General features: G+C 45.4%; 1 protein-coding gene across 2 annotated transcripts in view; it reads left to right on the top strand.

Moving 5' to 3' along the window:
* The first annotated feature begins 5,762 nt into the window (after positions 1–5,762).
* The window catches only part of Psme4 (proteasome activator subunit 4), a 124,025-nt gene continuing 118,103 nt past the window's right edge, over positions 5,763–11,684 (top strand). For both annotated transcript variants that reach the window (XM_023703556.1, XM_004643409.2), the window contains exons 1-2: positions 5,763–5,903; positions 6,547–6,663. In XM_023703556.1, the coding sequence (XP_023559324.1) occupies positions 5,863–5,903; positions 6,547–6,663 (158 nt within the window). In that variant the 5' untranslated portion in view covers positions 5,763–5,862. The remainder of the gene's footprint in view (positions 5,904–6,546; positions 6,664–11,684) is intronic.

The raw sequence follows: 11,684 nt of genomic DNA on the forward strand, positions 1-11,684 counted from the left end.
GATGAGGGAGTGAACCAGGAGGTGCACAGTGCCAGAGCCCGGGAGCAGGCAGATGAAGGAGCGAACTAGGAGGTGCACCATCCCAGAGCCTGGGAACAGGCGGATGAGGGAGTGAACCAGGAGGTGCACAGTGCCAGAGCCCGGGAGCAGGCAGATGAGGGCGCGAACCAGGAGGTGCGCCATCCCAGAGCCTGGGAGCAGGTGGATGAGGGAGCAAACTAGGAGGTGCACCATCCCAGAGCCTGGGAGCAGGCAGATGAGGGAGCGAACTAGGAGGTGTGCCATCCCAGAGCCTGGGAGCAGGTGGATGAGGGAGCCGCAGCGTCACAGAACCAGGAGGTGCACTGTGCCAGAGCCCGGGAGCAGGCGGATGAGGGAGCACGCAGTGTTGTTTTTATGAGCCTGCATTCCCACTGAGCAGCAGGGAGCAGCATTCACCATATCTGCTCATGTCTTAAAGACACTTGAAAGAGGTCTTACAAAACTGCTTCAGAAAGTGGCAGGAGCGCCTGGGAGATAGCCCAGGGGCTTAAGTGCTTGCCTGGCAAGCAAAAGGTCCCGAGTTTGATCCCCAGTACAGCAAAAAGAAAAGAGAAGTTGGCAAGAATGATGAGTAAGTGTGTGGTTTTTTTGTTTTTTCATTTGTTTTTGTCTTTTTCAGACAGGTCTCCAGGCTGGCCTTGAGCTCACTTTGTAGCCCAGGCTGCTCAGCCTGCAGTGTTCCTCCTGCCTCAGCCTCCTGCCTTTGGGGATTACAGGTGTATGCCACTATGCGCAACTGTGGGATATGTATGCTTTAAAAGAGGGAGAGTGTTTTAAGAGGAGAATTAATGATGATGTGTCTTTTTTTTCTTTTACCTTCTCGAGACAGGATCTCATTATGTAGTTCAGGCTGGCCTTAAACTTGTGGTGATTCTCCTGCCTCTGCCTTCTGGGATTACAGGCATGTGCCACCATGCCTGACTGTAGTAATTTCTTTTTCTTTTTAAGTTTTTTGGTACCAGGATCGAACTAGGACCTTGTGCTTGCCAGGCAGGCGCTTACACCACTGAGCTATCTTCCCAGCCCAGTGTAATAATTTCTTTAAACTTAAATATTTATCATATATTTTGATCATACCTTGTATACACATGGAGTCACAACACAGATTAGGTTGTATGCTTTTATGTAAAATATATTGCTTAGAGGTAACTTCTGTTCACTTTTGACACCATAGTTTAATGAAAGGAAAAACCATATTTGCCCTCTTAGGTTTGGTGTCTTATGTTCAACATGATTATTAATAGATCTGTGCACCAAAAATATTTATGTATTTGGTACAAGGTCTCACTGCACAGCTTAGACTCATAGTGATCCTCCTGTGTTAGCCTCCTCGGCACTGGTATTACAGGCTTGGGCCACCATGCCCACTTTCAGTGGCTGGCATGATCAAGCCTGGGTCCTTTCACTTGCCAGGCAGGCGCTTAGACCACCAAGCTATCTCCCAGCCCAGCACCTTCCTGTACTTGTGCCTGGTTGATGTGCACCCACATTGTACGCCGTCTGGTAGCGTGGTTGTCAGGTAACCATTGCATGAGGAGTTGGTGTAGCCACGGTGGCTTGTGTCCTTCTGTCCTGTGTCCGCTGCCTGCCCTCAACCTTTGCGCCGCCGCCCCAGGTCCCCCACTGGCCCTGGCCTGGATGCTCAGCACTGCTTTGTGTCCCGCAAGGACCCAGATGAGGCCCCAGGGCTGCAGCCAGCCTCGTTGCACAGCGACATGCCCCCTTCAACGCTAGAAGGAATCAAGGGTCGACTTCTGTATGTCTTAAAACTATGATAAGATTGAGGCAGAAAAGCTGTCAGTAAATTTCCATTTTATGAAAAACCTGGGTTTAGACAGTTTGGACCAAGTGGAGATTATCATGGCCACGGAGGATGAATTTGGGTTTGAAGTTCATGATACAGATGTGGAAAAGCTAGTGTGTCCCCATTGTACACTGCAGGTGAGGTTTGTTCTGACCCCCAGTTTCAGAGATTCCAACAGTTGGGAAGACCCATTGCTTTGGGCTTGGACTGGCGCCACACAGTAGGGTAGAGTCCAGTACAGCACACTATCCATCAGGTAGCAAGGAACAAGAAAGAAGGGAAGAAAGCGAGGGCAGGGTCCTGAGACCCCTGCGAGATGCGTTCCCTGTGACCCCGGACTCCCATTGAGCTTCAGTTTTTGCCACCTCCCAGTAGTACCAAGTTGGAGAAAGCCTTTAAAACACGTTGCCTTCAGGAACATTTAAGATCCAAATTATTGTCCGGTACAGTGGCGTATGCCTGTAATCCCAGCACTCACGGGAGCCTGAGACAGGAGTATTGCCGTGAATTGGAGATCAGCCTGGGCTCACAGTGAGCTCAAGGCCAGCCTGAACTGTATATCGAGACCCTGTCTCAAAAAGACCAGAAAAACCCCCCAAATTATCAGTGGCTACCCACCTTCTCTCACAAGCAGCGTATGAAAGATTGAGGGGTTCCAGCTCCTTACCCAAACTGGGTATTATTAGATTTAAATTTTAACCTCTCTGGTGACTGTGAGTTATTTGTGGTCTTAGTTTGCTTTTAGACTTGATGTTGAATATCTTTTCCTGAGGACAAAGATGCTGAGTATGGATTATTAGTTGTCGGACTGTCGCTTTTAGAGAAGGGCTTGCCACTTTTAGGGTGGGTTGTTTATATCTTACTGATTCATAGGAGGTCCTCTGTGTAATTTAAATGTGAATTCTCCAGGTGTGTGACTGGACTTTTCATTTCTTTTTGAGAGAAGGTCGTGCTCTGTAGACTGGCCTGGCCTTGCATTTGGTGGTCTCCTGCCTCTGCCTTTAAAGTGACAGGATTACCAGCTGGCCGGACTTCTCTTTTTTTCTTTCGTTCTTTTTTTTGCACTTTTGAAACAAGGTCTCGCAGCCCAGGTTGAGCTCACACTCAGGAGATCTCTGCATCCCGAGTGCTGAGATTACAGGTGTGCACCGTCATGCCCAGCTTGGATTTTTCAATTTTAGAGATGTTTCATAGTTCCTAATTTTGATTAGAACCCATGTGTTGGCTTTCTTTTTATGGCTAGTACTTCGTGTGTTCTTGAAAAATGTCTTTTGGTCTGCATTCTAAGAAATGCTGAGGAGAGAACTGCTTGACAGCTTGCCTGAAATAAGGGGAGATCAGTGGTTTTGGAAGAAGCCCCCAGAATCTTTAGCTTTTTCAGCAGCTTTAGTTGCTCATGGGAAGTTCACCCCAGATTGTTACCTTAGTAGTGTTGTAGTCTGGGTTGTGAGTTTTGTCTCTAATGGTTAGAAAAGCAGTTCTCTGTCTCCTTGAATAAGAGCAGTGGGCTGCAGCTACGTGGCTTGGTGCCATATTTTCCAGTTTTCCCGAGTATGCCAAGGCCGGGGACGGTTGTGTGTAATTGCAGAGGCATCTGGGCGTTGCCAAGACCTGAAGACCCTCTGGAAGAGATTAATATTTTTAACTCTGTTTTGCTTCTGTCTTAAAAATGGATGCCAGTTTTTTTAAGGATAATTTGCTTTTATTCAAAACGACATTTAAATGTTTGTAGTTTTTCCTGTTAAATGTAGAGTGGAACTGAGCTGGAGACTTCAGAAAGCTGCAGCCTTGCTTATGCACCTGCCCCAAGTTGCCACATCTTCGGTAGTTTAGGAGCTTCGGATGTCCTCACCGGTTCATGTGTGTCCAGTCTGGGGTGATCCAGGAAGAGCTAGAATGAGATCTCGGGGCTCGGTGGTCTCCATCTAGTCCTGCAGATCTGGTCTGCAGTCACAAGATCATGTCCTGAGGTGACAGCAGAGAGTTGATTACATTCACAACCACCTTAGAAAATTTTTAAGTGCGCTCTTTTTTTTTTTTTTTTTTTAATGAATTTAGGACAGGGTGTACAGGGTCTCACTATGCAGAGTGGACTTGTAGCGATTGTGGACTCCTAGTGATTCTCCTGTTTTCAGCCTCCTAAGCGCTGGAATTGCAGGGCTGGCATGGCACATGGGGGATTGAACCCCTGGCCCCTGTGTCTGCCTAAGCAGGCTAAATGCTCTTAATGGTCTCAAGTATCCTCACTTTAAAAGATCAGCATAAATTTAATTTGATTTTAACTGTTGGAATGCTAAAGATCATAAAAGGAATAGTGATACTCCCTTTTCTGTTATACATTTATCTGTAAAATGATTCTTCTCAAATGGTTCATTATTTTAGGTATCCAGTAATTTGATCTAAGTAAATTTTGTGTTAGTTACTTAATTTATTTATTTTTTGGTGGTACCAGAGATTGAACTCGGGACTTTGTGCTTGCCAGGAAGGCACTTATATTGCTGAGCTATATCCCCAGCCCTGTTAGTTACTTGAGCCTCTTTAAATATTCTGTGATTTCAGCCATGAATTGTGCACACCTGTGATTGCATCTGCTCGGGGGGCTGGGGAGAAGAATCACAAGTTGAGGCCAGCCTGAGCAAATTAGGAAGATATACCCTTGAGCATTTCCCTAGCACGTGGGGTAGAAAGGGTTTTTTTGTTTTTGTATTTAGTAAAGAGTCTACAGGGTCTCACTACACAGATCAGACTCATAGTGATTCTCTTGTTTTCAGCTTCCCAAGCACTGGGATTACAGGTGCACACCACCATGCCCAGTCCCAATCAAGGTCTCAGCGTGCTCCAGGGGCAGGGCTGACACCACAGGCCCGGATTGAATCCCAGCCTCTGGGTCTGCCTAAGTAGGCACTTTAAGTTGCTGAGCTATCTGGCTGGCCCAGCATTTTTTTTATTAAAATATTTGTTAATGTCTTGACCAAAGTATAGTATAGTTCCCTGTGATAAGAATAGATGCAAAATAGTTAATATCAGCAATGTTTGAAAGTAAGATGTCACAACTTTTTTTTTGGTCTTTTTGAGACTGGGTCTCACCTCTGCAGGGCAGTTTGGCCTTGAGCTCACTTTGTAGCCCAGGCTGGTCTCGAACTCACAAGGATCCTCCTGCCTGAGCCTCTGAGTGCATACATCTTATGTGTGTGTGTGCTGAGAAAAACACTTGTTTACTCTCAAGCTTTGAGTGCACAGTGTAGTACATTTTGTTAACTGCTGCTAAGAGGTCTCTAGAACTTCTTCATTTTGCCTGATTGAATCTGTACCAGTTGAAGAATAAATGACAGCTCCCTATTTTTCCCTCTTTCCAACCTTGGGATCACCATTCTTTTTTTTTTTCTTTGAGACAGGGTCTCACTGTGTAGTTCAGATTGGCTTTGAACTCACTATGTAGCCATGTTGGCCTCACTCATGGTGATCCTCCTGCGGGTCCGCCTGAGTTCTGTGTTTAGAGGTGTGTACCACCCCAGCTGGCCCACTGAGCTTGAATAGTGCATAAATGGAATGCAATAGTCTGTGGGTGTATGCAGATAGTTGGCTTATTTCCTTCAAGATTTACCCATAGTACAGCACGTGATGGGGTGTTCATATATTTCATTGCTGAATACTCCGTTGCATTATATATGCCACTTTTCTTTTTCTTTCTTTCTTTCTTTCTTTTTTTTGGACTAGGAATCAAACTTGGGACCTTGCTCTTGCCAGGCACGTGCTTATGCTGCTGAGCTATTTCCCTGGCTCCCACTTTCTTTTTTTAATCCGTTCTTTCCTCTGTAGATATAAGGTTCCTTCTGGATTTTGGCTGCAGAAAGGAACATGAATATGTCACCAAACCAGTTTTTAAAAGGTTTATCTTTTTTTTTTTTTCTTGCAGATATATTCGACTTTATGGGAGAAAATTTAGCAAAGAAGATCATGTTCTTTTTATTAAGTTATTGTATGAGTTGGTGTCAATTCCGAAACTGGAAATCAGTATGATGCAGGGATTTGCCCGTCTCTTGATCAACTTGTTAAAGTAAGTCTACTTCTTATGATTTCTGCCAGGGTGTTTCTGGACAGTTTTAGAGAATGAAAACCAAGTTGGATAAAGATCACAAAAAGCACTATTAGAAGCTTACTTGTGTATTTAATTTGCCTTTTCATTAAAAATTTTATGTGTTCCATGAAGCCTTCTCTTTTTGGCATTCAACTATGTGTTTAATTTTTTTCACTTATGCTGATTAGTCCTCCAATACATATTATAGGACCAGGGGTTATAACTCAGTGGCTTAAGCGTCTGCCTGGCAAGTGCAAGATCCTATGTTCGATCCCTGGTACCCCCCCCAAAAAAAAAAAAAAAAATTGTAACTTCCTTGATAAAATAGGAATCATGTATTCTTTTGCTTTTCCAAAGGATCAAGCAAAATCATAGAAATATTAAGTATTCCCTATAGTGTGGGAAATTGTGAAACTCTTATACAGTCATGATGGCACAAATTTAGATACTCGTTTTCATCCAGTGTTCTGTTCTGATGCATTGTTCTTGGTAATTACCATGTTCTGCCAGAGTGGCTGCAAGTGGGGAAAAGCGCATCCCACTGTAATTAACTGCCCTCTGTTACGTTATGATTCATACACACAACCCCATATATATATGTATTTCTTTTTTTTAAAATCAGGAAAAAGGAACTTCTTTCAAGAGATGATTTAGAGTTACCTTGGAGACCACTTTATGACATGGTGGAAAGAATATCATATTCCAAGACAGAGCACCTAGGCCTGAATTGGTTTCCGAAGTAAGTGTTTCTCTCACACTACTAATTTTTTTGATTTATGTGGGGCTTTTTGGGACTGATCTTGGTTGAAGAGTACTGGATGGCTTGAAATGAGCACGCAAAGGCACATTTAATAGGATCCTTTCTGTGTAAGGACTACTGCAGTTCATTGCCCTCTTAAGACTGCCTTCTCAGGGCTTCTGAAGAAGATGACAGCTACCGTACTGGCAAAAGAAAGGCCAAGGTTTTTCTTAAAATCTGACTTTTGTCATTACAAGTAACACACACTGGGCATTCTTCCAAGTAATCCAGGTGTGTTTTAATTTCTCAAGTAGAAGGCACACTTCAGGAAGAGAGCCAGCGTGCTCCGGGGCACCCGACCCAGCGGGCGAATGTTTCCGTGACTGACTGAGTGTAGAGCACAGAGTAGGAGTAGTCCAGACTCAGGGTTTGGTTTTGCTCAAGGCCTGATAATGATCATATTTATAAGTGACTATTGATTATTGGCTTCTTTCACACGTATCCTGAACATTCAAGACCTAATTTTTGTAAGGGCTGTGCTGTATTTTGAATGTAGAATATAGTATAACTGTCTGCCCTTTTAAGTTAATGATTTCAGACATCTCCCTCTGTTAACAGTGGCTCTGTCCATTTATGTACCAGATCTTTTTTTTCTTTTTTGTGGTACCAGGGATCCCACTCAGGACCTTGTGTGACAGGCAAGCACTTACTTCACTGAGCTATCTCCCCAGCCCATGTTCCAGGTCTTAATTTTCTTGGTCTTAGCATATTTTGCCTAAAATGCACTTAAATATGTTTAATTACGTAAATATGTTTAATTGATTTATTTCCAATTCAGACTAGCCTTGAACTCTTTTTGTAGCCTAGGCTGGTCTCAAACTCAGGGTGATCCTCCTACCTCAGCCTCCCCAGTGCTAGGATTGCAAGCACGCACCACCATGCCTGGGTAATTTTTACTTTTTGATAGCTGTTTCCTCTCATTGTTGGAGTCATTCGTTATGCAAGTATGTACTGTCGTCCTGAAGAATGCCATTTTCTGTGCTTGTATTATTTTCTTTTATAAACTAACCCTAAACATATTGACATTCCCTCTCTGCTTGCTACATGTGGCCCCAGCTCTGATGAGGACAGGCTGATGCTGTCCCTTAGCTCAGCAGTCGTGCTCCGTACTGTACGATGTAGAAGAGTATCAGGTCAGAGAAGTGGTGGAAAGTGAAATGGTACGAACTGAAAGCAGCAACAGAAGGGCTGCAGGCGCTCCTGCACTTAGGCCCTGACGGTGTTTGGACGGTGCTTACGAGTGGAAGTGGTCAGTCATTTATTTCCTGACAGTGTCATACAGTAGTAGAAATTCATAATAAATTTGTAATGCAAACATGCTTTTATAATTTTATTATGGTTATGTAAACTCAGAATTCTACTGCAGGTAGTATGGCATGGCTTACTGGATTTGACTAAGCTGTCATTATTTGATTTATTTTTTGAGCTGTCTTTGAGGTTCAGGAATTAATTAATCAGTTTGTCTTTTTGAGACAGGGTCTGGCTATGCAGTTCAGGCTGGCCTTGAGCTCACTTTGTAGCCCAGGCTAGGCTCAAACTCACAGCGATCTTCCTGCATCAGCCTCCTAAGTGTTGGGATTGCAGGCGTGCAGCAGTACACCTGTTTTCTAGGAATTTATGACTGCCACCAGCATTTCATAGGTCTGAGGGGCCTTTGGACTCTTCAGATCAGTTTTCTGAAAACTTTCTGGCTTTTATAGGGGAACTGCCTCTGAAAGTCCTTGGTGGATGAAGGGAGAGGGAAGGCGATTGCTTGCTTTCGCTCCCTGCTCCCCCCACTGCACCTTAACGCTGAGCTATACCCTCAGCCTGTACTCTTTTAATTTTGAGACAGGATCTTGCTAAGCTGCCTGTGATATGGTGAAGTCTTCCTGCCTCAGTGTACCCTCATGCTAGAGTGGCAGGGCTGTCCCGCGGTCCCGGCTTGGGTCCTTTGCCTGTGCCTTCAAGCCTGGAGTTTCCTGTGTTTCCAGGAGGCCCTTTACAGAGACAGCCGCTTGTCCTAAGTGTCCTGTGGCTGTCCTCTGCTGTGTGCCCCCGTCAGCCCGAGCATCCTGTTAGTGCTGGTCGTGCTCCAGCCCTTAGTTTTACGCCATGCTTCCCATGCCCCTGGCAGAAACGTCTCATCAAGTCTGCTGTTGGTTGAACTTGAGGACTCTTCTTTTTGTATTTTGTAATTAACTATTATAAAATGAACGTACAAATAGTATAACTAGTTGGGGTGTAACTCAGTGTAGAGTGCGTAGTTAGCATGTGTAAGCCCCTTTGTTCAATCTCTCCATCCAATAATGGTAATTACAGTAATAGTAGCATAGCTTGTACTCATTAGCTATACTTGAGTGACCGAAGTACATTTAAAAAATACCATATCCTTAAAAGAGAGCTGGTAGGAAAGCAGTTTATCGTAGAGTATGTGTTGCCCCGGACTGGCAGTGTGTGCCTGTAGGCCTAAGCCTCCGGAGGCTGACGCAGCAGCACTGCTGTGAGCGCAGGGCCAGCCAGGACTGCACAGCAGGATTCTGTCTCAAAAATCCAAAACGGCAGCCTGGACTGAATACTTGTAGAAGTGATAAAGGCAAAAGGGAAGAGAAATGGTATGCTGTGGGAGCGTTTGTGCAGTGGGGTGTGTGCTTCTCCAGCACTGCCTAGGAGCGATGCTTAAATAGCTTTTCAGGAGGATAGTTCTTTATTTGCTGTAATATTCTTCAGTCATCTTTCAGCTGTTCTGTATTTTCATGTTTCCTTTTTAAAGGAATACTAGCTACTGTATTTCCATCTACTCTGTATATAACTACAAACATTCAGCTTTGAAAGACTGCCAACTGTGTGGGGCTTGGCTGTGCTTCGTGGCCCTTCCTGTGAATTAAGGAATCCGGGAGTCTTGGCTCTTGGGCAGAAGTGGCAGGAACGGCAGCCAGGTGGGATCTCGCGGCGCTACTTGTCTTTGCCCCTCCCTCAGCGAGTCTCTGTCCCCTACGCTGCTTTTGTCTGTTCGTTTGTTTCTTTGGGTTGTTATGAGGCAGGGTCTTGCTCTGCAGTTCAGGGTGGTCTCAAACTCGCAAGGACCCTCCTGCCTTAGCCTCCTGAATGCTGGGATTGCAGATGTGTACCCCCTTTTCTGGCTTGCCCCCAGTAGTTTTCATTTTATTTATTTGGTACGGGCTCTTGCCATACACAGCTCAGACTTGAGCTCACAGTGACCCTTGTCAGCCTCCCCAGCACTGGGATTGCAGGCATGAGCAACATGCCCAGTTTTGGTTCAGCATGGCTTGCCCAGGGCTCGCGGGCCTGCTCGACATGCCGTAGCAGGGATCACCCCGGCGGGCCCTTGTGCTTCCAGGCAGGCACTTTAGACTGCAGGCGATCTCCCCAGCACTAAAGTTGTTCACGTGCTTGCTTCTCTGCGTTAATACTCTTTACCTCACTAATATAGCAGATTTTAAACCTCTACAGTTAGGAGATAAAATGACTTCTTTAACATTTTATTTCTGAAACCACTTCAGATTAAAGAGCCACTTAATATGGCATGGTTTTAGGATGGGTATTTTGTTTTGAATATTTTCTGCTTAGGTGTATTTGGACATATTTTGAAACCTTTGTCAGCCGACTGTGTGCGTCCATACTATTTTTAGGACACTTTTTATAGTCGAAAGCGTATGTGCTGCCACCGCGAGCACTTTTATAGTCAGAGGTGATGGGCTGCTTCGTTTGCTAGCTGTTGGGCTCTAGCACCCTAAGCCATGTGCCGGCTCAGCGTGCCCTGCGCTTCGTCATCAGGTTGAAAGCTGGCCCCACTGTTTGGAGCAAAGGGGGTCAGTGGTTTCTTCCCTTCCCCTTGGCTCTGTCCTGTCCTCTCTTCTTTTTTGCTCTTCTTTTTCCTTGTCCCTCCTTTTTGCATCAAGGGCAAAGATCCCTTTCATTCTCACACCACTGTTTTTTGTAGGGTCCCCAGAATCAAACTTGCAGCCTTGCTCTTGCTAGGCAGGCGTTGTGCCGCTGAGGTGTATCCCCAGTCCTTATTTCTGCTTCCTGCTGGAGAAAGAGGTTATACAGTTCTGGATTCAGTAGGGAAAACGGACTTGGAAGTTACGAACTGGACACAGTGTAATTGCAAGTTAATTATTCAGGATTTACTTCCTGAGAATGTCTCTTGCTGCGAGGTTTTGTGTCAGAATCATCTCCTACACTTTCCTCGGTGAGTTGCAGGTCACAGAGGCAGGCAGCACCTGTTGCAGAGCACCCCACGAGCAGAATGTGGTCAGTCCTGCCGGTGCCCGCTTTGATAGACGGGCGCAGACAGTGCCGCTGAATTGCTGAGTGTAGAAATGCACACCCTGTCACTGCTAGGGACTACTCTGGATTATTTGATGCTCAGCACTTGTGTTTTGGGTGGTGGTGCTGGGAATTGAACCCAGGGCTGTCACAAACATTGCGCTTGCCAGGCAGGCGCCGTGCCACTGAGCGTATCACTGGCTCTGTGTTGCTTTTTGTTTTTAGACAGGGCCTTGCTGTGTTTCCCATGTTAGGTTTAAACTTGGAATTATCCTACCTCAGCCTCCCATAATGTTGGAATTAAAGATGTGGACCCCCCAAAAATCAGACCTACGTGGAAGAATAACCTTGGAAACTAGAGCTCAAAAATGCCAGCCCTGATGAGTGTCTCCCTATCTCACTTGCCTTCCGGGGCAGCCACCAAGTGGGAGAACAGAGGCGGCTGGTGAGGCAGGACCTCTGACAGGAGCTGGCCTTTTTATCTCTATTGTCAAGGCTGATTATTTCCCAGCTAAATCTTATTTTTAAGGAACAAGGGTAACTAATTTACTGCTTCTTAAGACAGGGCTGCACTATGTAGTTCAAGATAACCTGATCCAGGCTGGCCCAAACTGGGGGTTGTAGATGTGCCCCACTCTGCTTGACTTTCATTTTTCCCTCCCTCCCTCTCTCCCCTCTCCCTCCCTCCC

Source organism: Octodon degus, unplaced genomic scaffold (genome assembly GCF_000260255.1).
Source record: "Octodon degus isolate 3935 unplaced genomic scaffold, OctDeg1.0 scaffold00174, whole genome shotgun sequence".
In the NCBI taxonomy this organism is placed as follows: domain Eukaryota; kingdom Metazoa; phylum Chordata; class Mammalia; order Rodentia; family Octodontidae; genus Octodon; species Octodon degus.